Source organism: Bison bison, unplaced genomic scaffold (genome assembly GCF_000754665.1).
Source record: "Bison bison bison isolate TAMUID 2011002044 unplaced genomic scaffold, Bison_UMD1.0 scf7180017864068, whole genome shotgun sequence".
Taxonomy (NCBI): Eukaryota; Metazoa; Chordata; class Mammalia; order Artiodactyla; family Bovidae; genus Bison; species Bison bison.
In genome coordinates, this window is record NW_011494640.1 from 1,130,850 (window position 1) to 1,156,700 (window position 25,851).

At 37.8% G+C, this 25,851-nt stretch overlaps 1 protein-coding gene across 2 annotated transcripts in view; it reads right to left on the minus strand.

The window, feature by feature from the left end:
- Positions 1–25,851, minus strand: part of PUM1 (pumilio RNA-binding family member 1) — a 127,192-nt gene that overhangs the window by 40,583 nt on the left and 60,758 nt on the right. For both annotated transcript variants that reach the window (XM_010836883.1, XM_010836882.1), the window contains 5 exons: positions 19,373–19,539; positions 17,094–17,364; positions 7,274–7,367; positions 5,809–5,910; positions 1,970–2,121 (listed from right to left, as the gene is read on the minus strand). In XM_010836883.1, the coding sequence (XP_010835185.1) occupies positions 1,970–2,121; positions 5,809–5,910; positions 7,274–7,367; positions 17,094–17,364; positions 19,373–19,539 (786 nt within the window). The remainder of the gene's footprint in view (positions 1–1,969; positions 2,122–5,808; positions 5,911–7,273; positions 7,368–17,093; positions 17,365–19,372; positions 19,540–25,851) is intronic.

Here is a 25,851-nt window from a genome sequence, read left to right on the forward strand (position 1 = left end):
CAATTTACAGCTAAGACGTCATGCAACTTGCCTTAGTTGCAACCAGTCAGTGGCAGAACAAAGACCAGATCTCAGGTTTTCTATCACTCTAGATATCATATGGTCAGAAGATAGCACAAACTGTGAATTTACACACTTGTGTTCAAATCTTAACAATTTAATACATGTGTGACCCTGGGCACAGAAATTCCATTCCCTCAATCTTATGCTGGGAAGTCATGTAATCTACTTATTAGAATTAGAATGAGAGAAACTATATGTAGAGCGCTTAGCTTTAAACAAAAAGATTTCAGTAAGATGTACTTATTACTATTTTTCTTATTCAGTCTACTAGAGCTGATTTGAAAACACAGCTATTACTTCAGTCTTCCAAATTCATGATCTGGCAGCCAGTTAAAACACAAAGACCATCAACTGATAAGTGCCAACTTTCCACAAAGAGTAGCTATTAAGAAATTTATTAATAGAGGTCACTCTTCTGTCAACAAATTATATGCTGAATCCCCTCTATAAGTGGTACTAGAATTGTACCTACTGTAAAGAAAACCACACATTAACTTCCAGAAAGTCATCTAACTGAAAAAATACTGAGCCAGACAAAACTAGCTAGAATTTCAAGACCTGGTTTTTCTATAAACCTGTGAAATCTAAGAAATTAAACATACACCTTATCAGTGAGAATGATAAGAAGCAAACAGTTCTTGTTTGGATCATTATCATATGTACATATATGAGCATGGTGTTTTCCCTCAAAACGAAGGGAAAAAAAAGCTTTAATTTGATGATGCTTACCAAAAGCCTAAATGCTCGTTTTATTTGCTCAAAAAAATTTACATTTCCAGGACATTATACCATGGAAATAATCAAGGATTTATGCAAAGGATATTAAGCTTATTTGTAACACCAATATAGTACTAAGTTATAGCAGCAGTTACATAAATATAACAAATAATAATGGACTGGTCAAAATAAAGAATGAGGCACTCTTTGATGGATTTAAAAACAATAAATAACAGGGAAGAGTATAATAACAAGATGCAAAGCTGTGTGGACAGCATAATCCCAATTTTATAAGAAATTAATTAAATAGTAAGACTAGAATGACAGACACCAAACATTTATACTGGTTTTTTTCTGACACAAGAATTTAAGGGATTTATTTTTCCCTTCAAGTAATTCAATTCACCATAACTTTCAGAAATAAATAGGTATTATTCTAGCAAGCAAGAGAAAACAGCCTAATATAAAAAGACACTTGGTTTTGCAATTAACTATTCCTTTTCTCATCTAGGTTAAAAAGCTTACTCTAAGTTAAAAAAGATATAAATAGGTTTAAGATTTATGTCCAATTCAATAGATGTTACTACACATAAAATAGACAATCAAGGACCTACTGATAACACAGGGAACTATTTTCAATATCTTGTAATAACCTATAATGAAAAAGGATTTGAGAAAGAATATATAAATATATATGTGTGTGTGTATATATGGATGTATAACTGAATCACTTTGATATACATCTGAAACTAATACAACACTGTAAAACAACCATACTTCAATTTTTTTTTAATAAAACGGATGCCATAAATAAGCAATCTGAAGAACTAGTACCTTCCCTTTGGTAGCAAACTACTTAGAGAGAGCCAGAAGTGATCTGAGAATGGTGCTTAGAAAGTAACCAAAGTATCAAAGCAAGAAAACTTCACCATCACTAAACTGGAAAATCCTCTTAAGCAGTATCACATGGTATGTCATACCATGATCTCACTTCGTCATGCTGACCAAAGAACAGATACATAAAAGGCATTCAGTAAAGCACAGGCGAGTCTGTCTGAACCCATATACCACACGAGGGAACTCACTCACTCACCACTCACAGTTTCTCTATCAGGAACAACATTACTGTTTAATTATACACAATAACTAAGATTCACACTTAGGTGGGGTAAGTTTTGTTGACATTTACCTGCTGCTGCCCTTGCTGAGCCTGTGGGGTGGTCTGCTGATTAGCAGAATTTGTTGCTGCAGCAGCGGCGGCGGCTTGCTGCTGGAAAAGACTGGCAGGGTAGACTCCCCAGGGAGTAACTCCGTAGTACTGGGGAGGGACCACAGCCGGGCCTAAAAATAGCAAGAGAAAGGTAAGAAAAATTTAGATTATTAACAATCAGAGTTTCCAAAAACTATATTTGATTCACCAGACACTGCTGTAAAATATTAATATACTGATTCATTTTAGCTAATCATGAATTCTATTTTTTAAAAACAGAAAATATTCTATGTGATTCCCACACCAAAGTCTCCTAAAGTCAGCAATATACTCCAGGCCTAGAGAAAGAAGCTGGGGAAGGACCAAGCATTGGAGATATTGAAAGGGAGTATAACTGATAAAAGTTAGAAGAAACTAAGAACAGATGGAAGAATTGGCCTTGGTCAAGAAGGCAAAGGTGTGTTTTTACTGAGAAAGAAAAAATATATATAGGATAGATATAGACAAAGTTTGCTGCTAAAAGGGAAATGGAAAGTCTGTATGCTTAAAGTGATGGAACACAGCAAAAGATGAAGCTGCACCCTGCTTTCAGTCTAAGGACGACACCTGAAGTGACTGATGGGGACAGGGATCTTGGTGCTTCATTAACTCCAGAAGCATGAAAATCCATCAGTTGTCTGACAACAAAGCCCAGACACGCCACTGAACTTCCACGGCTCAAATTTGAAGAGGCTTGTTTTTCCCATCTCTATTTTTAATGTCACAAAAAGCATTTAACATAACTACATTTAGATTTCAGAATATGAAATTTTAAACTTAAGTCAAAGCTGAAAACAGACGGAAATGGAAAAAAAAAAAAAAGACACCTCGACTTCTCACAGACCTGAGTATTCTATACAAAACTGAGCGTTCTGTTTTAACCTCTTTGGCAACAAGCTACCACTGCAGTCTCTGCCAAACAGAACAAGCAGGAGAGAAGTTAACAGAGCTATGCGGACAGCAACCTAGGTGGGGCAAAAATCTAAACCACAGAATTCTCTGAAGCTGGTGGCTAGAAACATCAAGGCTCATTTGTCAACCAACACAAGGGCACAAAGCCAGCATCTCACATGTGTGGGAACACATATCTAATGAGAATTTTCCTAGTTAAAGCAAAGTTTCAAATATTTGCAACTTGATTAAATAATAACTGCACTTTTCAGTGAAATTCCATAGACCTGTTTCAAATACATCCATTCTGACATAGTAGCCAATCCTGTAAAAATACGTATTTCATTAAGTCAAAAAAAACTGGTTCATGTTTTTGCTTCTCCATTAAATTCTAAAACACAAATAAGTCAAATTATATTACTGTCCAATATTACTATGACATTTCTTTTCTTTTTAACTCTGACATTTCTAATTTGGCATTTTCTGTATCTGTAGTCTTAGACGAGATAAAGAATCTGTTTATAAAGGTGCCCATGGTCAAACACAGTGCAAAATGGTACAAAATGAAGGTGCTGCTTAGGAAGGCTATGCTACATCATTTTTTAATAATAAGCAAATAAGTTAAAAATTTTTAAACATGTGGGCATGTTTGGCTCAGGGTGCATCATTAATTGAGCTTGATTCCCTCAGGATATCTGTTTCAATTTCTGTGGATTAACATTCCACAAGAATATGCAGTTTTAGTTTATAACAGTTTAGTTAACATTTCTGCTCTGTGTGAAAGCACTTAATTCATTTTCCATTTGGCTCAGATGATAAGTACAAAAGCAAGATTCTCATCATCAAACTATGATCTCACTGAGGACAACTTTTGTCATCTCTAAGACTGGTTCTTTGTTTCAAATAACATATGGTAAGTCAGTAGAGGAAAGTTTGTAAAGGAAAGAAGTACAAAAAAGATAATTCAAGACAACATGGCCAGTATATGACAGTGCAGTACATGCACAGGCTTTGAGCTAGATCTGACTTAAATCTCAACTCTGTAACATTTAAATTATGTGAGCTCTACTACCCAAAGTAATCCACAGAATTAATGTCATTCATATCAAATTACCCATGACATTTTTCACAGACCTGGAACAAAGAACCCTAAAATTTATATGGAACCAGGAAAGACTCAAAATTGCCAAAACAATTTTGAGAAAAAGAATGAAGCAGGAAGCATAATCCTGCCAGATTTAGGACAATACTACAAGGTGACAGTAATTAAAACTGCATGGTACTGGCACAAAAACAGACATACAGACACCAGTGGGACAGAAAGGAGAACCTAGAAATAAACTCTCACACCTACAGTCAATTAGTCTTCAACAAAGGAGGCAAAAATGCACAATGGAAAAAGGACAGTCTCTTCACCAAACAGTGCCGGGAAAAGTTGAACAGCCACATGAAAATAAATGAATTTAGAACACATTCTCAGACTGTACAAAATGTCTTAAAGACTTAAGATACGACACCATAAAACTCCTAGAAGAGAACACAGGCAAAACATTCTAACATAAATCATACCAATGTTTTCTTAGGTCAGTCTCCCAAAGCAATAGAAATGAAAATAAAAATAAACAAAAGGGACACAGTCATGTTTACATACACAAGCAAATAAATACAAAGTGATAAGAGAAAGAGTAAGGACAGGTTAACCAAGGAAGCTTTCTACAGGTGACAATACCAGCTAAGAAGCTTCCCAGGCAAAGTATGGGGAAAGAGTTTACTCTAGAGGACTAAGAAGACCATAATGTCTAAAGACGCAGAGGCCTAAACCAGTGCGGTGTGTGTAGCAAACCAAAATCAATTTAATACTGCTAGAATGTATGGTATGAGACCCAGGGCGGCGGGGGGGGCCCTGCCGGGTAGAAGTGGTGCACATGTGGAGATGCTCGTATAGTCATGGAAAGACTGCTATACATAGTGGGTCTCAATCCTCACTAATCCTTAGAATGTCATGGTAGCTCTTTTCAAGTACTGATTTCAAGGAACAATCCACCATCACCACCCAAGTAATTTGGAATGACCAGCCATGCTGACGTTATCTGCAGTGTACTGTATTAGGTAAGTAAGACAGAAATCAATAAAGGATTTAAGTAGAAGGGTAACATAGTAAGATTTGTGTTTGAGACTGTTTTCTCAAACAATCTAGGTGGGTGAACGAGGCAGAAAAAGGAAGAAAGCTGGTAAAATATAAGAGAGAACAGCTGTAAAAGTCTAGGTAAAGATTAAAGGATCTGCCATAGTAGGAAGATATAAGCAAGGGGAGAAATTCCAGAAATATATATGAGCAACTGGTGACTCAGTGGAGCAAAAATATCTATACAGTAACACAACACTGTAAATGAATGAATTAATTTAGGAAGTGGTCTAAAGCAGAGGTCCCCAACTCCCAGCCTGCAGTCTGTTAGGCATTAGGCCACACAGCAGGAGGTGAGCAGCAGCCAAGTGAGCCAAGCTTCATCTGCCAGTCACCATCGCTTGCATTAGAGCCTGAACCACTCACCCCACCACCCAGCCCCTACCTCCCACCATCTATGGAAAAACTGTCTTCCACGAAACTGGTCCCTGATGCCAAAAATGTTGGTGACAAGACGCCTAAAGGCATTTGCACTAAGCCAAAGAAAAAAGACAGGAGGCAGCTGATTAACCTCATTTTAAATATGTTCAAGTCCGAGGTTATAGGTGGGCAGAGATATTTAGCTGGCAGATAGACGGTCCTGGAAATCAGGAGAGAAATATCCACTGGAAACACGGATTTGTAAAAGAGTATAAAAAATGAATGCCCATCAAAGGGACTTCTTTTAGCAGGTGAGAAAATCCCTCGTGGCAAAACGTCTCACCTAGCGTCGCTGCTGCAGCCAATCCAGCTGTGTAGGGGTCCGTCCCTGGGGGCGCAGCACTGATGATATATGGGTTGGGGACGAATGCAGCGGGAGCTAAACCTGCTGAAAACATACCTGTCAGTAAAAACAAACTTGACTAAAACAAACCTACCAAACTCCTACACAGTCTGGCTAACTATTCTGTGGGGAGGAGAAAAAAGAGAAGCTATAATAGGTTGAGTAAAATGGACTTTCAAAAAGATAATACCTGTACTAAAGATTATGGTGGCATCCATCTATCATCTTTTTTTAATAACCTCTGCTAAAGATTACAATTAAAACTACTAAGCAGTTTTAAATTTAGCACAATTTCTAAAAGACTAATGAAATTATAATAGGTTAAAATAAAGTGATTTAAAACAGTTTGTAATGGGATGGAGGGAAGTATTTATTTCCGTTTAAACAATTCTCCAGTTCTCCTCAAAGAAAATGTATGCCTATTTATAAAGACTACTATCTGTAAGTACATATTAAATCAGACCCAGGCAAAGGTCTAGACTTAATACAGGTGACCCTTTGACAACACAGGGGATAGGGGTGCAGACACCTACACAGCCAGAAATTCATGTATAACTTTAAAATCAGCCCTCCATAGCCACACTTCAGCATCAACGATTCAACCAAGGATCAAGTAGTACTATAGACCATATTTATTGAAAAAAATTCATATATAAGTGGACCCGCACAGCTTAATCCCATGTTGTTCAAGGGCCACCTGTATAACTAGGCTAGAAGCAAGTCTTTTCTTCCACAGCATTTCACAATCCGTGATGGGTGATTTTCTATCTATTCAATCACGTCATTTTAACCACCCCCCTTTATAAAATTTGTACTTGTATAGCACTATTTCAAAGAGACCCCAAAAAAGCTGTGTGGGGGGGGGGGGGTGCGGGGAGGAGTCCAGTGTCAGCAGTAAGACAAAAATATGTTCCATAAGATAAAAAATATGTTAATATCAAGACATTAACAAGTACAACAGGTACAGAGCAACTTTAAAAACCAGTGATTATGATACAACTTTTTAAATTTTTCAACACATGCTACTTGGAAAATAGGTTTACAGGTACTACTTGCCACCTAATAAGATGTGATGTTGAGACACCCATAGTCTATATATGCCCAACAAGCACAAAATTGTTATTTAAGTTCATCCAAACCTACCAACAGAGCTGATGCTAGTCACTACAAGAAATACTTTAAGTCCTGAAACAGCTGGCAGAGCAATAACAGGATACTAAGAAATCTTATGAGTTAGGTCTAGAAAAATAGGAAGGTGGCTAAAGACAACTGGACAAGAGTTAGAGGCCGTTTACTCTGAGATCTGTCAGGACTTTCAGTCAGTCCATACTAGCTGGGTTCCACAGCAGCCACTGTCCTAAGATGGGGCCACCCCTACAAGGCAGCTTCTGGCTTAAGGACTTACCGATGTGGGGTTGATGTGCGGCTGCTAACGCATACTGCTGCTGCTGAGCGGCTGTCAACTGCTGGACAGCAAGCGCATTGGGTCTTTGGAACAGCTGAGGGAAGAAAAGGGCATGATGAGGTTAGAGAACCAATCTAATGAAGGAATGTTAAAGCCTCTCTGAATAAAAGTTTCCATAAACTCTTGTTTAGAAATGATGCTTTTAACAAGAATGTTCTCATGCTCTACTCCACTCCCTTGCTATCTATGATGCTTCATACTTCTGTTTTCCCTCTACGGCTCTGGCTCAATTTGGTGAGCCCAGTTCCCACATGCTGACTACTTGCTTCACAGGTTATCTGTCCCCTGAACCATAAACATACATACAAATGCCCTAACAGTTGTTTCAGGTCTGAGGGCACTGCCTGATCCAGAGCAAGCCAGAAACTAAACAAATGTACTACAAATGACTTACCTCACTGCACCGACTGCTGTTACCTCCCTTCAGTTCTTTTGAGAACTCCACAAACACTCTGAAATAATCCTCATCTACTCACATTTTAGACAGGAAAAGGGAAAGTTTTCATTTCATCCCCTGGCTGTCTCTTCTGGGGAAAACACTGAATATCTTCCTCAACTAGTGGTTTATAAAAACAGGTAAACTGGACAATGTGCAACTTTCAGGGGCTCCCGAATTTCCTAGGATACCAATCCTTTTACATGTGAGAAATAAAACAACAGAAGTATAGCTGCTACTAACAAAACTTGGATTATGAGCTTAGTTTCCAAGAAAAGGAAAGGAATTCAAAGGTCTTGACAGTAAGAATATCCTAAGATTCTCTCTTATTACAAAGTCAATCATTCATTTTAAATTATTTTTGAATCAAAACCTGATAGGCACTGTGCAAGGAACTAAGTTTACAACACTAAATAAAATGTTCATACAGTTTAATAGAACAATACTGGTACCAAGAAAGGGGATACATGATTTTGGATTGCCCTGATATGCCTCCTTCCAAGGAGTTATATACTGAAGACGTCTTTATTTACTGAAATCAGACTGGGAGAATTTACTGCTGGGACTTCCCTACAAAGGACCTTCAACCTACCTACTCTTTCTACAGGACTTTTCAGGGGTTAGGTGAACATCACTGGATGATATATAACACATACCGTGGATCTTGAACCACGGATGTCTTCATAAAGAAACCTGTTTTGGACGGTAGGTGATAATGTCATTCTGACAACTCAGTTTAATTACTGTCACAACTGAACTTTGATTCAGTTGTGGTGAACCTGATTGTTATGATTTGGTTACTTCTCTGCCTCAAGTATAAAAACAGACTGACTTTAATTTTTTTTTAAAGGTGAATATTCTGAACAAAGTGACCAACTTCACCTGTTACCTCTCTCTCTATATATATATATATTTATCTTTCTAAAAACCAGAGTAAAATAAGTGTCTGCTTTCAGAGTATGAATGTCAAAAGTAACCATGTAGTACAGGTTTCAAAAATGCTTTATATAGCTTTTTTTATTTTCAAAGGTTAAAGAAAAGAAAAACTTCATTATAATGCTGGTAAAAAAACAGCTCTACTTCATAAGCACTGATTAAATGTCAAGCATTCAAAAGAAATACAGGACTCTACTGGAAAATATATCAAAACAACTGTTCATTCCAGGAAGGGAGCCAACCAGTACTATTTGGTAACTACAACCTTGTGATCATCGCCAAGTTGGTTTGGTTTCACCTGAAGGACAGTGCCTCGTACTCCTCCTACTAACAGCTCTCCCCAAACCCCTCCCTTCAAGAGGAGCATCCAGGAGGCAGAAAACAAGTAAAACAGTAGAGAGTTGTCTAAATTTTTTCCAAGACTGTAAAAACACCTCCTAGTTCCACTAGGTATCTACTACCTATTCAATGGGTCTCTGGAATTTTCCTAGCCTAAACCTTTTGAAATATTTAACATCTCAGACAATGTTCATGCTAGCCTCTTCCCTTTACCTTTCTTGGCCCTGCTGCAAATAAAATAACTCATTTCACTCAACAAATTTTTTTTGAGCACTATTAGCTGGGCTCTGTGACAGGAAGCTAGGAGAATGATACTGTGTTCAGAATGTAACTCTTGAGGTTATCTTCACTTACTAAGCAAAAACAGTACTTTAACACCATTCCATTATGACTTAACCTCACTTTGTATGTTTTTAACATTTTTTAACATTTCATGTAACATTACATGCATGTACTGTATCTGTAAATATACATATACACACACACACACACAGAGTTTATGAATAAAAGTAACCACTCCATGTAACATTAGTTTGGGGTTCTCACTATTGTGTTACCACACTGAACACTGGGACTAATTAATAATTTTAACTAGAAACATATAGGCCTTATAACTGCTCCCATATATCCTATGTTTGAGAGTTGATTAATGTGTCCATGATTGTGACAGAGAAGGAATTATTTTGAGTGCCTTCTGCAGTAAACAATTAAACATAAGTAAACTATACATCAACAGCAGACAGATTTGATCATAGCATAAATTACAGCAATTCTGGCACATTCTCGCATGTAAACAGTCCAATATTAACTGGAAATATAGGTTATTAAAAAACAAAACTGGGTAACTGCCAAGTGATAGGTTCCAGAGGATCCTGAACAACACATACAAATGCATTGTTTAGCACTGGGCAAAGTGCTAAACTCTGTCCCTTTCTCACCTCAAAATAAAACGTACTGCCAGGCCTGACTTCTTACGAGTTTAAGGCAATATGCCTAGTGGAGAGCAGATAAAAGCACAGACTCTGGGGCCAGAAAACCTGGACTGGTATCTCAGGTCCACCACTGACCCTGTGTGCGGGACGCTGGGAAGCAAAGTCACTTTGTGCCTCACTCTCTTCCTCTCTCTAAAGATGGACAATAAAGATCTAACTCATAAGGTTGTTTGCTAACTATTAAAATCAATACACATAGAAGTCCTCTCTATGTGATACTCTTTCTGATGAATGAGGCAAGCACCCCTTAACACAGACACAGGCCTTCTGTGGGCCACCTCTTATAGCGCGTCATGTAGCAAGACAGTCCGGGAAGGGACAAAGAAAGCAGAAGGCAAGACTCTTCCGAGTCAGGTGGCACTGACATATATACACTGCTAAGTCACTTCAGTCGTGTCCGACTCTGTGCGATCCCATAGACGGCAGCCCACCAGGCTCCCCCGTCCCTGGGACTCTCCAGGCAAGAACACTGGAGTGGGTTGCCATTTCCTTCTCCAATGCAGGAAAGTGAAAAGTGAAAGTGAAGTCACTCAGTCGTGTCTGACTCTTAGCGACCCCATGAACTACAGCCTACCAGGCTCCTCCGTCCATGGGATTTTCCAGGCAAGAGTACTGGAATGGGGTGCCATTGCCTTCTCCAATATATACACCATCATGTGTAAAACAGATAACTAGTGGGAAGCTGTTGTATAACACAGGAAGCCCAGCCTGGTGCTTTGTGACAACCTAGAGGGGTGGGATGGGGGGATGGGGGTACTCAACAGGGAGGGGAGTTATATATCTATATACATATAATTATGACCTATTTGTGATGATATACGGCAGACACCACAACATCGTATAGTAAAAGAATTAAAATGCTAATAGCATACACAACAAACCAACAAAAGTGATAAAAAGGATGAAAGCAGGAGTGGGAAGAAGAATAACAACTGTGTATCTTTTTACACTGTTCTGATTTTTTGAACCATGTGAATGCTACTACCTATTCAAAAATTAAATGTTAAAAAGTATACAAAACAGACCCCCCAAAAAAAAACTTCTGAGCAGTGTTAAAGTCAAAGTCCTGCTGAGTTCATGAGCACCACCTGCTTTAGGTCACAAAGAGGAAAGAAAAACCTTTTTGTTTTTGTTGTTGATACAAGTAATTTTAAAACATATACCATGCTAAAAAAAAACTATGAATGCAGTTAAACCTGAAGGTGAGACAGCTCCACACAGAGAGTTTTATGTTTCTAGAACTAGGTCCAAAGCAAAGCGCGAGGAGCCAGAAACTGAGACAAAGGTGTCTGCAGAGCAGGGTTTAAGACCTTCAGGAAGTCTCTGAGCTTCTCGATGTCTTAATTTTCTTATCTATAAAAATGGCTGCCCTACCTGACAAGGCTATTGCCAGAATTCACGGAGAAAAGCCTTTTAAACACTAAGAGTATTACATCAATAGTGGGGCTATAAATTTTAAAGAAAAAGTTATATTCTGGCGCTAGTCCTCAGTATATTAAATTTTTGAAAATTTGCTACTGTCTATAGCCTCTAGATCAAAGTTCATTTTTGATCAGGTTATCTGAACAGCTGCAATAGTTAACATATAATTATAATGATTTTTAGTGTAACAGGTACATACAAACTATGCTGCCAAACTTAAAAAAAAAATTCACATTTCTTTAGCAGATGAAGAATCTGATTTCAAAATAAATGACTTCTAAATAAGTGAGGAAAACAAAATACAGCCTTCCATCAAGCAAATTATTATCTTTAGAGGAAAATCATATTCTAAAATTTCATCAAAGAACAATAAAGGTATGTTTCAAATGACCTAACTGCTAGCTAAAGTCAGCATTTCAACAGTGACTATACACATGACGCTGGCAAAATAATCTTCCTCTCATTTATAAACTGAAAAGAAAGCCAAGAATCTTAAATACCTATATTAAAACTATGCAAACTCAGTCTCATAAGAATGACATTTAAATCACTACCACATGTTAAAAAGCAATGCATGCCAACTTCCTCTGCCATCTGACTAAGGCTTTCAGAGTATTGCTTCTTTGTTAAAAATTCACGCTTAACAGATTAGAGTTTCAGTAGATCAGTACGCAATTTTGTAATGCATGCCACATTATTAGGCTATTTTTACAGTAACTGAATCCTAAAATAAAGAACGTCAAAAATTAACCAGATTAACCCACCTGATTATCAACTTAATCTTGGCTGTGGTTTCTGTTACTAGGTTGTAATACAATGAAACCTAGCAATAATTTTCCAGAATATATTTAGATGAACAGAGATAATTTCATGGCTATTTACTATGCAAGCATCATAACTCAAAACAGTATGAACACATTACATATGAACTGTTCACTGTGTTTTCCAGGATTAAAGAGAAGACAATGAGGACAAAGTAAGGAGAGTGGTATCAATGAGCATTTCAAACCACCCTAAATTAAAGGTTCCTAACCCCAGACCTTTGTACTTGAGGCAGGTAAAATTACTGTCATGAAATTTAGCATGCCCTTCAGTTATTATCATAGGCAACAAACCACATTAAATTTAGCCACACTTCTGTGATTCGATCACAAATAGAAATCATGTATTTTCATATTACTTTACAACTGCTAGACATCTCACAATCTTGTTTATGCTCACCATCATGGCCAGTACAACTATGTCTATCTCATGCATCATATGAAAAAGAAGCAAACACCCAACATTCAATTTGCTGTTAAATACTGTTATAGCTATTTTTATATAATTGGCTTCTTTTGTAATCATACTTACACTCTACATTTTAAGACAGTATTCTAAGAATTCAGTCTGAGATCTTACCTAACTGCCAAGGCACCATAAAAGGAATCCCTGCTATAAATACATCTTAGGTTAAGATGATGGTTTACAGTGATTAGATAAGCAGCTTAGTTATCCAAAACCAAAGTATCCCTAAAAACAGTTAGTCTGTAATGAACTGAATGAAAAATACCTTCCCTATATTTTCAGGATGCTCTATATTATGTATCTAAATACAGGCTGATATTAACAGGCTTATGAAACCAACTTATTACCCCAAATGAAATGAAATAGGACACAAGAAGGATTTACTTTGTCAACTATCAAACCAGATCCACTCATAAAATCAACATACCCTACCAATTATAGCAAATAACTTCAAAACTCCCAACTTAAAAAAAAAAAAAAAATTGATGCCCATTTAAGAAAGCCATGATAAAAGAGCAAAATGTATAGAAAAATACATGCTACACTAGATGTTTAGTTCAACCCTCACAATCATTAATATTGTCTGTACTCAGTCCTGGCTCTTAATGCCTGTGACCTGGACTTAGTAACCAAATGCATCTATTTCTGTTTCCCTTTTATGTGTACCTTCTACTCTTACTAACCTATGATCACACCATCGTCATTTCCATCTCCATAACTCTGTTCTCTTAACTGCAGGAATATATATTCCATCTCTCATCCAAGTTAGGTCTATACAAATTTGGTCCTCAATGAGCCTTCCCCTGGTCTGATAGGATTCTTCACCAATCAATTTAACATTTAGTAGCTCAACTGTTCCATAACTGTTTTATATACTCTAAGACTATTATGAACATTAGCTCTGTTCATTACGGACAAAACCTAAGTCCCTGCAAGGATACAACAGTCAATAGTTAACTGACTAATATGGACAAAAGAATGTCTGAAACTGCTTCTAAGCTAACACTCTGCACAAAAAAAGTAAATCATGTTAATTCAGTCATCACTTCTTAAAATGCCTTGTTAATGCCTGTACAACAGCACAGCGAAGTCGGTAAGACTCACAACACTATCTACGTAACCTCACAAGTCACTTTTTTTCAACCTCAACTACCATCCAGGGTGACTATTTCTATATTACCTATTGAACATGTATGTTAATGTCTGATTTTAAGCTCTTAGTTTACTATTTTCTCCACTGGAGTTTTCATTCTTTTCCTGGTATAAATAAGTCTTGCAAAGCACAGCTCAAGATCCATCTCTTCTGTAAGTCCTTCCTTGCCCAGCAAACACTATGCTCTCCCTAGGATGTGGGCATAAATAGTCTCATTACTTGTCATCAACTATTTCCTTACACTACCTAAATGACCAAATGAGCCTCAATAACTAAACTGAGAACCATGGGGTTGGGGGAAGTCTGTTCCATTCATGACAGATATGCCTGACTACAGGTAACAACAAAAAATAAGAACAGAAGGTTATAATCTGCAATCCACAGATCTGTGATCTCCCTCAAGTTATGTACAAAATTGAGTCTCAAAAGAATCATGTATTTTTTTTGATGTGAGGACTATGGCTTTTAATCAGATGGCAAAAGAGGGCTGTGACACTAAAAAGGGTTAAGTACTGATTCAGGAAATAAATTTCCTGGCTATTAAAAGGTCCCATTATTCATCTATGATAAACAATCTAATGGGCTAGACCTAAAGGACTCACATATTAGAATACATGCAAGACCTCAAAGAGTGGCCTCCAGACCTCTCCCAAGGCTAGCTTTCAATCTTAGTTTGGTGAAGTATATTAAACACAGGGAATGTTCTGAGATAATGTAACAGGGTTGTGGAAAAGGTTCCCTGAAAACTTGGTCCATCAAAGCAAAAGCAGAGGACACAGAGAGATCAAGACCCCATCTTACCCTCTAGGTGATTACAATCTAGCAGAGGATTATCAAACAAGGAGACACCATGACTCTTTCTCTTAGAGGAAGCACAAGGCACTACAGAGACAGAAATGACTTTTTGATTTAGAGATCAAGAAAGGTAACCAAAAAAAAAGGGTAATATAGCACTGGACCTTGAAGAATGAGAACCATTTTAATTATTAGAAATGGAAAAGAGGAATAAAATCTAATGAAAAGCAAAAGGGTAAAAAGGGATTGGAAGGATAAAGTGTAGAAACAAACACCAATTTCCAGTAGAGAAAGGGTTCTTCCATCTTAATAACTACTGGCCTTTATGCAGCAGCCTTTGGGAAGTTAAGGGTCCTAAAGAGTCTTGGGTCAATGATTTCTAGGCAGGCTATCAGTACATCCAGTATAAGAATGTGTACAGCCATCTACTCAAAATAGCAAGAATTATGAGCCCATGGGACAAAATAACAATAAGCACATCCTATGATGATGGTGTAACTGTGTAACAATGACCCTATATTGCAGCAACCAAGACATGCATGGGAAGTCAGAATTCAACCACAGCTCAACTTGCAAAATAATGGCATTCGCTTCCAAAAACTGCTGAAATGTGATTCATGGTGAAGGCACTCCAGGTTTTGTAAGTCGGAGCAGGTGGTGTCTTTGATGTAATTGTGTGAACTATTTGTGGGCATGCAAAAGTACATTTCTGTTCAAGTTCTAATAATTATCCAGCCTCCTCAAAAATTGGTAGAATTACTTTGAAACCCAAGTTCAGTAAATCAAAAGTGAATCCCAACTTTAATTACAAGGTAACAATTAAATGACAGAGAATCAGATTGTCATTCATAAGAGGTTAGAGACAAACACTTCTTAAATAACAAGCCAAGAGTCAGATTGGGTTCGATTGGGAATGGAAGCTAAGAACCAAAAATGGCTGCAGATCTAAGGGTTGCCAGGGGAAGTTCAATGAGACAATAAAAGAAAGAATTCAGATAAAATTTTTTGAGATAACTAGGTTACAGGAACTTGATTAGAAACAGCCTAAACTTAACATACCTCAATTTTTATAGAGAAATTACTACACTAATATTCTAAACTGGACAAGTTGAAGTCTACACAGTAATAGTGTGTCCCTATGTTTGCTGATATGCCACAAAATATCTTTAAATTGAGTATTTCCTCAGCATCTGAAGTAATTTCTGACTTCATTCAACACTACTATTTTGAGGATTCATTGTGAAAAAAAAAAAAAGCAAAATCAAATTAATAAATAAGACAAAAAGCAAAGAAAGTCAAATTTCCATGGAAAAGTGAGCATATCTCTTGGGAACTACAGGGAGAACAGTATACACTGTTAGTTCACACTCTCTAGAAAAAGACTTTGTTAATTACACCTAGTATATCCAACTGATAGAACAGAGTGCATGCACATCACATCATCCCTTAAAGGGGTTTGTTTCTGTAAACTTCACATGGTTAATGGTATTATCCAGCTATCTATTAAGCAAAATTCACTTAAAATCAGCCATTTATGACAAATAAAGGGAGAGTGTGGTACAATTTGATCTACAAAGACCATAAGCCAACTTTCCTCATAGATATATAATTTCTAAACTACAAAATGAGATTTTAACTTTTCAAACTTAGAAATTTATATGTATGCTCCAGACTAAAATTAAGGAGTATGAGAAACTGATGGCCCATCAAATTGCTCGAGGCCACAAAGGAGAACTTGTGGAACTTAACATGAACAAGAAGTTACCTGCCCCCTTTTCATTAATTTGGCTAATTTTCCTCTGGTTTTGAAGGCATACATAAAATATATTCCAAGGACTTACAAATAAAAGAAGAGCCAAATAATTTCACTGCAGATTTTATTTTGAATGATATGTGTTTTTTCCCTAATCACATTCTAACTCTTTTGAAAGGTATGACACATGTCTGTTATCTATAGTAACTCACTTAATTAAAAGACAAGACTAATAAGACATCTGGCACTGGACTCCTGACAGTGGCAGACAACAGAGTCTACTATTTTAAAAACAAAAACCAACAGCATTATAATCACATTAATCTTCAGTGAGATTAACATTCAAGAGGATTGTGTCACAGGAGGTAACACCACCACACCCCGTCCCCAGGCCCTGATAAAAGAGAGGAGCCAAAGGAATTTACACAGAGCAGGGTAGTCTCTTGCCAACAAACCTCAGCATGGGAATCATGCTGGAGGGGAAGATGCAAAGGCTTTATAATCCACATCTCTGTTGGGTAAATAAGGACTGGCCATCAAAAGCCTAAAATATTGCCACCCTCCTCCCATCCCCCTCTTCTCAGTTACTTGAATAATGCTGCTGCCTGGAGGGAGAGCATAGAGAGTGACAGAGACACACACAGTACCTGTTGTTGAGAATTGTAGTCAAAAAGTCCCACAGTTGCTGCTGCTGAGTCCACAGGTACCTGCGTGCCTGAATAATCAAACTGAAGAGGCTCCATGCCCACATGTTCCATGGGGTCCAAGGGGACACTCTGGGACTCCATGTTGGAGAAATCCTCCACAGGCTTGGCACCATTGGTGCTGGTCAGCTGGGCTAAACCCTCAGAACCATTCTGGTTTGGACCCAGAAGATCCACTTCATTAGCAGAGTTCTGGCAATTACCAGGGGTACGGCTAAACAGAGAAAGTAAAGGGCATTAAACCTTATTTTAAGTGGGGAGGGACACTACACCAACCTAAGTTTAAGGACAATGTCCTTGACACAGCTTATTACCAACAGTATTTAAAACTATTTTGAAAAAATGACCAGAGACCCTTTATGGTGCTTACATGTTACATCCTATAAAACGACTCTTCTATTGCTTGCCTTCCCACAACCCACCCCTTAAATTTACATTAACTGCTATTAATTTACCATCTCTTTTACCAAGGGGCCCAGATGTGAGGAACACTGGATGAACTGGGGGGGAGGGGCGGGAATCACTCTGTGGTATTCATGAAAGCAAGGATCCCAAAATACAGGTAGCAAAACATGCCCCCCAAAAGCAACATCCTACTCTTTTAAACAGTCAATAGACAAAGTACTTTCTATGGAAAGTTCCACATCTGAGAATAATTCTATTCAAAAAAAAATTTTTAATAGGTGAAAAATTTTTGTTTGTATTTCCTAGGTACCACTGGCCAACCATAAAACTGACTCCCCTTTTCCTTTCAAAGAAACCAGAATCAAACCATTATAAAACAGTACAAAATAAATTCACTTTTTAGGATAAGCTCCTGCTAAGGAATCAACTCTAAGAATTAAAAGTGATATGAGGATGTAATTTATCATCTGAACCAGGACACTCCTAAGAACAAAAAAGGGCAGTATTAATAAATATCTTGGGACAGAGCTATAAACAAATACTGTCCTGGGCAACCCAGGACACATGATCACTCTATGCAAAAAGACAGCAGAACTATTTAATTCTAATTCAGATAATATTGAATAATATTATATTCTAGTCAGGGAAAAATAGCCTGTGACTACATTCTTAGCCTAAAAGAAATCCTACAGCTGGTACAAATTAAAGCTCTTGTAGTTCCTTCACACACACACACACACCCTACTACTACCATCTGCCCTGGAGTCAAATACCACGAAACAATACCACAAGCTGCTTGAGATTCAGGATGGAGGGATACCCAAACTCATTTGAAAGACCTGAGGTAAGTGTTTATGCTGTGACTCAAATTTCTTACAAAGACTAATTCTTTATACCCATGAGATGCAAAAATTAATTTAGGAAGATTAAACACATTAAACATTGTTCTAAAAGGAATGACCACACACACACATACATACAATATTTTTATTTTGGCTTTGCAGATTATTAGGATAAAGGATGCTGTGTGTGTGTGTGTTTAGACACACATTAGCTTTAGACTAAAATTATTCAAAATTAAATTCTCTACTGGGCATCAGTAACTGAGGATAAAACTCCTTAGTCAAAATTTTAAAAAAATTAAAACTCACATACCATCATGTAACAAAGAATACTTGCCAAATGTGGAAGACAAATATGGTATCATTAATACTGTGCATATTAAAATTACAGGGTTAAAACTTGCATATCAATTATGACCAGAGATGGAATGAGAGGCCTCCATGGAAGGAATATGATTAAGAACAAGTCACTTTAGCTGTATCTCCGGTTCTTCAAAATGAAGAAAACGATACCTGCCTACCTCAAAGGGAGCTTATGAGTCTCAAGTGAAATAATACTTAACTGATCTCAACTGTTTTTCACTCTTCCTTAATATGCCACAGTAATATGATACACTTCCGTTAGTAACCATGATTTCTCCCAAGATAATGATTTGGGAGAAATCCCAAGGTGCTCATCCACGTGATTTTGAAATTTGAGAATCAATGAACTGATTTTTATGAAATCATTCTGCAAATTATAGAGCTCCATACAAACGGAAAGTCTATTGTTTTGGCAAAACATCAGGTATGGCCAGATCTTAAAAAGTTTCACCTTAACAGTTCATACAATTTTTGTGGTATGGCCTACACTAGTCCCAGTTCTTTAAAAAGACACGTAGGGAGGGATAAAGAAAACTAAAATCAAAATAAAACTAAATCAAAACAAAAACCCATAGCCCCCACTCAAAAATCAGAAGTGTAAAACATACAAACCTAAAATCTTTGACGTCTGCGTCAATCCCATTCTGCACTGGTAAACCATTGGTCTTGTCCATCACATCACCCTCCTCCTTCAAATCTCCTAGCTTATCTCCATCAAACGTACCCTTGTTCTTCTTTTCACCTTTGTCGTTTTCATCACTGTCTGCATCCCTTGGGCCCTGTTTAAAAAATAGCTTCAGCTTCACTAATCATCATCAACTAATAATAGCGGGCAACCACCGTGGACACCAGACTACACTAGATGCTAATTAGAACAGGATAGTATCCATGACCTTTCAAGACATTACAATCTAATTAACAGACAACACAGAGGCAGGAACACTGCAGAAAGTCTTGCCAAATGGGGGAGACAGACATACATTTATGTTACAGAGTTTAGGACAGTCTTATCATGCCCAATGTCCCACCACCCCATTTTTTTTTCCTTTCTACCAAAAGCCCAACCACAACTTTGTATTTCTTAGTTCCATTTCTCTACTCTAAAATCTAACTCTCTAGAATAGCATGGTTCCTAATAATCCCCAGGAATTATAGCTAATATTACACTTGGGAAGTATTAAGCCTACAAAATGAATTTCCTACTTCTATTGCCTATGTAAACTCCTCCCTTACTTCTGAATATTGAATTAAGTGTGGTCTAACATCATTCCAATTCCATTACTCTATACACTTCATGTTGGGATATATGCCCTGCCAATTTGAACCATCACCACCCCAATTCCACCCAATGTCTCACCGCTTACTGAAACAATAAATCACTAATTATCCTTAACTTGAATTTTTTAAATCCTTCAAAATATGTTAAATCTAACTAAAATTCTTTCACAAAGAGTACTCTAAGTGTTTAGTTGTCATCCACCGCCTGTCCGTACATACCAAGGATTACATGGGAGCATATTAAAGCAAATCACTGATGCAACAGAGTTTATCTCTGAAGTACTTCAAACTAAAAAGACTGAAAGACTGGACCTAAATGGACCGATGCGGTGCCAAGCACACCGATGTCCTGTTTCTTAAAGAAATTAAGTCTGTCTCCTCCTACCAACCATCTAAGTTAAGACATGGACTTTTAAAGCAAATGTGTCTTGATTTTCAGAATGAAAAGAAGGTTTGGTATAGTGACTTGACATGGTATAGCAAGCTTTGCAAAACCTTACCCAAGGGTTAAATAATTTTTGCTTTTGTAAAACCAGGGAGAGGTAAGTAATCTTGCCTGTCTCCATCACTGCTTCTGTTTTAAGAAAGAAACAAACAGACCTAGACCAAAAGAAAGCTCCTGGTAAAAGGTAAGATCCAATCAAAAGATGATGAGAACTACTGCTCAGCATCTCCAGTCGCCACAACCAAATTTCAGTGGGGAGGGTGAGGACCACAAATGGAAGATAAAGCAGCAGACACAGCTGTGAATGGTAGGCCTGCAAACGCAAAATAAAAAGATGCTCTCAAAGTAGTTCTTAGCCACCCTGACACAGAAAGACCAGACACAGGGACACTTGACAATCTTAGACCTTTCAACAACCAATTCAAAGCCCATTTTGCTTTTAAAACCACCCTCTGCTCAAAAGTAACAGAAAAAGAAAGACTTCATGGCTAATATGAATAAAGGAACATATACCAGAAGGAATTTAGAAAGGATATACCACTTAGTTTCATGTAGCAGCAAGATGGTAAACTATAGTTACGGCAGCAAATGAGATCTAACGTTCACATCTTCAAAGTTTAACACTGATACTGGTTCAAAGAGTAAATGAGAGCCAATTAAGCATGACACTGAGATCCCAAGCCAAAGTATGACAGGATTCTAAAGACAGAAAGAGCTTTCAAAATGTCCAGAAAGAAAAGCTCCCTCTTCCTGCAAAGGTAAAACTGACAGAAGCTATGTAGTAATTTTCACATCCCCAACACTGAATACACTGCAGGACAGAAGTTCAAAAAATAAGATAAAGAAAACAAACAGAAAAAAGTCCTGTAAAACCGAACTGCTAAAATAAGAAGGATCCTCCCATTCTACTTATCATCAGGTAAGAGTCCAAGAGGTGGTAATGAACAAGTCCACCTGAATCAGACCCCACTAACGTCAATAATTTTTAAAGGTATTTTAGGATCATCCCATCAACACACTTAAATAATCTTCCACAAATCTACAAATCAAGTCACTGGCTCAGGAGCGGCAGGGAGTTCAGCTCCAGTTTCTCACGAGGAGTTCAGTCTATAGGAAAAAAATGGTAAGGAAATGCAATAAAGCAGCAGTAGGAATTTTCACCAAGCAAATAATCTGGGTACAGAAGAGGCTCACTCACCAAATCAACATTTTTCATAATCTTTCCTCAGTGGCCCTTTACAAGGGCTTGCTGAGAAGCTGCTCCCCCTGTAAGCCAACTGCCCTGATCTGAACACTTACGTTCTCAATTATACTGCCAAGGGCTAGATTTTCAAAGATGTCCCTGGGATGGGCTGTTTTTTGTCCATGTTATACAGTCTATTTACATAAAATAGTTACCTGGTTTTCTACTCCGACTAGGCTGTTAATGCCTCAGCAAAACACAGAACAGGTAGGATGACTTCCATACCTGATTTGGATGGGTTATAGGGGATATTTCTATTAGGCAGAAAGTCATGAAGATGAACATTTATGATGTGTAAACTTTTCTGTACATGGGTCATAAAAGTTTTAACAAATTCAGTAAATCAACAAAAGCACTAAGTTAAAACAGTTGACATGAAGTCTGATTTATGAATGACACCAAGAGCACAAGTGGGAAGCTATCTTGTCAAAAGTCTGCTATTAAAAGAGAATATAGAATACAGAGTTGGGAATCATAAAAATGGTCTCTTAGAAATCTGAGGACCCTAGTGAGAGAGAAAAAGGGTATATTTGGGCTGCTCTGTTTTATGGAGTTGTAAAGTTTTTTTTAATGTTTAAGGTAAGGTATTCTTTTAGGAAAATACTAACCCAGATTGCACAGAACCTACAGTCTATCTCAACTGTTAACACTTACTGGACTTTGGACAGGTCATTAAACCTGAGTCTGAGCTGTCTTATCTATAAAAAGGGATCATTTTGTTTAAAACAGAGTAGTAAACATCAATGAAATGATGTATATATAAAAGTTTATTATAAAGTAAAAAACACTGTATACAAGTATGACACTAGTGAAAACTATGCACTGGGAGAGTATTTCTTACATAACATTGTAATATTAACATTAAAAATTAAGGTTCCCATTAAGTGGTTTAACTCAAAGTGTACAGCCAGTCGGCCCTCCCAGATATACTGTCCTTTGCACAATGCAGTGGCTCTGTGGTTGGCATCAAACATCACAATCTTTTAAAAATTTGCAAGTGACTGGGCTTTCTCGAGAGATTCTAATTTAACTCGTCTGCAGAAGCTCCCACAAACCTAAGTTTCACTTCCAATAAGCACTCACAGTTGAGAACCACTGTGCGGTGTTAAGTCGCTTCAGTTGTGTCCGACTCTTTGCGACCCTATGGACGGTAGCCCGCCAGGCTCCTCTGTCCATGGGGTACTCCAGGCAAGAATACTGGAATGGGTTGCCATGCCCTCCTCCAGGGAATCGTACCCACCTAGGGATCAAACTCAAGTCTCCTATGTCTCCTGCACTGGCAAGCGGGTTATCACCAGTGCCACCTGGGTAGCCCAAGAACCACTAAAATTGAGTCCAAATAAGCATCCTAAAGACAGGAGTTACATTTTTCTTTTTTGTCATATATTGCCCAGTGCAAATTAATACTAAAAAGCCTATTAACTAAATGAAATAAAAAACAAAGATGGGTTAATAGCATCCTCCTGTTCTAGGCTCTCTCTAGATGAATTTCAGTTCAAAACTGTAATCCAAACATAGCCCTCAGACAGTGCTCAAAATGCAAGAAGCCAAGCCCACTCAAAATCCCTAGAGTGGGGCCAAGGAGTGTTCTTGAGAGATCAGATGACAGACATAAACATTAGAGTATGTTCTGCTGCCTCATACCAAAGAACTGAGAGAAGAGCAGAAAACTATGCACTACGGAGATCAGAGTCATTCAGTCCAGCTCACATTTCTCAAAAGGGGAATGAATATATCAGGGAATATTAATTCGGAATGAAGTCAGAGAAATGGGAACTTAGAAATGAGACTTCTGCCATGTGGCAGAAGTCACAGTCAATAAGATTAGTAATTCTTCTTTTTTCTCAAAGGACTATTTGTGTATTTGCTTGATAAACCAGTCCAAAAACCATAACATTAACTAAAATATTGGTTTCCCTGTGTACACGTCTCAATTTTTCACAAAATGCCACCCAAAATTTTCAGCAGTTTTAGCTTCACTAGTAATAAAGAAATTTCAAATATCTAAAAAAATGAGTAAAAGTTTGAAATTACTAGTCATGAATTACTTTTAAATTAATATATTAAATATGATACTATGTGAGAAACTAATAAACAGGACAGTGGAGCATATACTATGGCTAAAAGATGTGAAATCAGAACACTGAATGCAGCTCCCACCACTTCCCTTCTAAACCTCATTCTCCTCATTGATAAATTTTCATAGGGACGACAACATCTACTTCAAAGGGTTGTTTCAGGTATTTAAACAAGGCAATTCATGACTGTGCAATTCCTTTTAAAAGATTCTTTAAAATATTTTATCCAATTTTGCCCACTACCTTTCTCAGACACAAACAGTCTCACTCACCTCCAATACCCCTAAAGCTTCAAACTTGCTTGATACCTGATGTTTCCCCCCTGGAAAGACTATGGCTTTCATCATTAACCCCTCTGTCCCAGTAACTTTTCTGAAATATCTATACACAATCAAGCCAACAACTAGTGTGTGTGTGTGTGTGTGTGTGTGTGTGTGTGTGCATGTGCGTGTGTGTCATCTCTGACTCTTCACAACCCTAGGGACTGCAGCCCATCAGTCTCCTCTGTCAATGGGATTTCCCAGGTAAGAATACTGGAGTGGGTTACCATTTCCTCCGCCAAGAGATCTTCCCAATCCAGGGATCGAACCTATGCCTCCTGTGTTGGCAGGCAGATTCTTTAACACTGAGCCACCAGAGAAGCTCCACCACCTATTATTACCTTTGATTAAATCTGAGGCACCATCAATTTATAAGACATACCATCATCTTATGTGCTGCTAAAAAGGAAACAATGGCAATTAAAACATATCCAATTTCAAAATGAACAGAAGTTGGGAGGTATGCAATTTACAAACAGTGGAGCATGGAATATACCATGCACTGTGTGTATGACCACCCAATTCCTGGTGTGCAAAAAAATAAGAGAAGTGTTCCCCTCTGTTGTACTACCACCAAACCCAGCAGGAAAAAGAGATGAAAACCATAAAAGGTTTTCTGAAAGTTGCATGGCTTTTTTTTTTTAACTTTTTATTTAGTCAGTGTCTAAAAGCTTGACATTGCAAAGCAGAGTACAAAGATTTCTTGTTCAAGGGAAGCTCAAGTCTGAAGGGGCTCCTCCTGAGATAAAAGTTTCTGAATTGAAATCTCCCAATAAAACTATATTATCAGTATTTATGACACTTTAATTGTATATAAATCATCTGTGGGTCATATCAAACTGCAGACTTTGATTCAATAGTCTGGAGTTGAGTCTGAGAGTTGTCAGTTCTAATAAGCTCCCAGATGCCAATAATGCTACTGGCCCAAGGACTACGTAGCCCAAGACTTTATAAGACTTACAAAGTATTTTCATGTATTATATACTACATAGCCATATGAATTAGACTTTCTGCAAATGAAGAAATCAAGGTCCGGTTAAGACTCAAGTCCCTGCATTACACTACACAAAGGTTTAAGCAAAATCGACTGAAACCACACTGACCGTCTGAAATAAATGCACTGGCACCTAGGACAGTGAGCCGCCCAGTCCTGTGATCTGAGTGAGTTGCTGTGAGTGTGCACGTGACCTCCAGGCCACCAGCTCTGTGATCTGAGTGAACTGCTCTGAGTGTGCATGTGACCTCCAGGCCACCAGCTCTGTGATCTGAGTGAACTGCTGTGAGTGTGCACGTGACCTCCAGGCCACCAGCTCTGTGATCTAAGTGAACTGCTGTGAGTGTGCACGTGACCTCTCTACAAACAAGCAGAAAGGTCTTCCCAATATGTTTGTTTTTTTTTTCTAAAAATCTTTTCACCCAATGCCTAAAAACACAGTAAATACATATGACTTTATAACCATCCAGAACCATGCTTTATTTCGGGGTGTTTTGAGCGGGCGAGTAAGGGGATGTCTTTACCCAGGAATAAAGGAAATAAATCAAATTTAAAAACCTGACTCTGACTTAACTGGTATTCTGAATTTTCCCATTATTCTGAAAACTGCTACCCTGAAGTTCCTGACTCCTACTTGGAATACTACCAAAAATTTCCAGTGGGTGCTGAGAATAAAACACTGCTGTCGGATTCTTATCATCAGCCTGCAAGCACTCTTATCACAAAAGCCAAA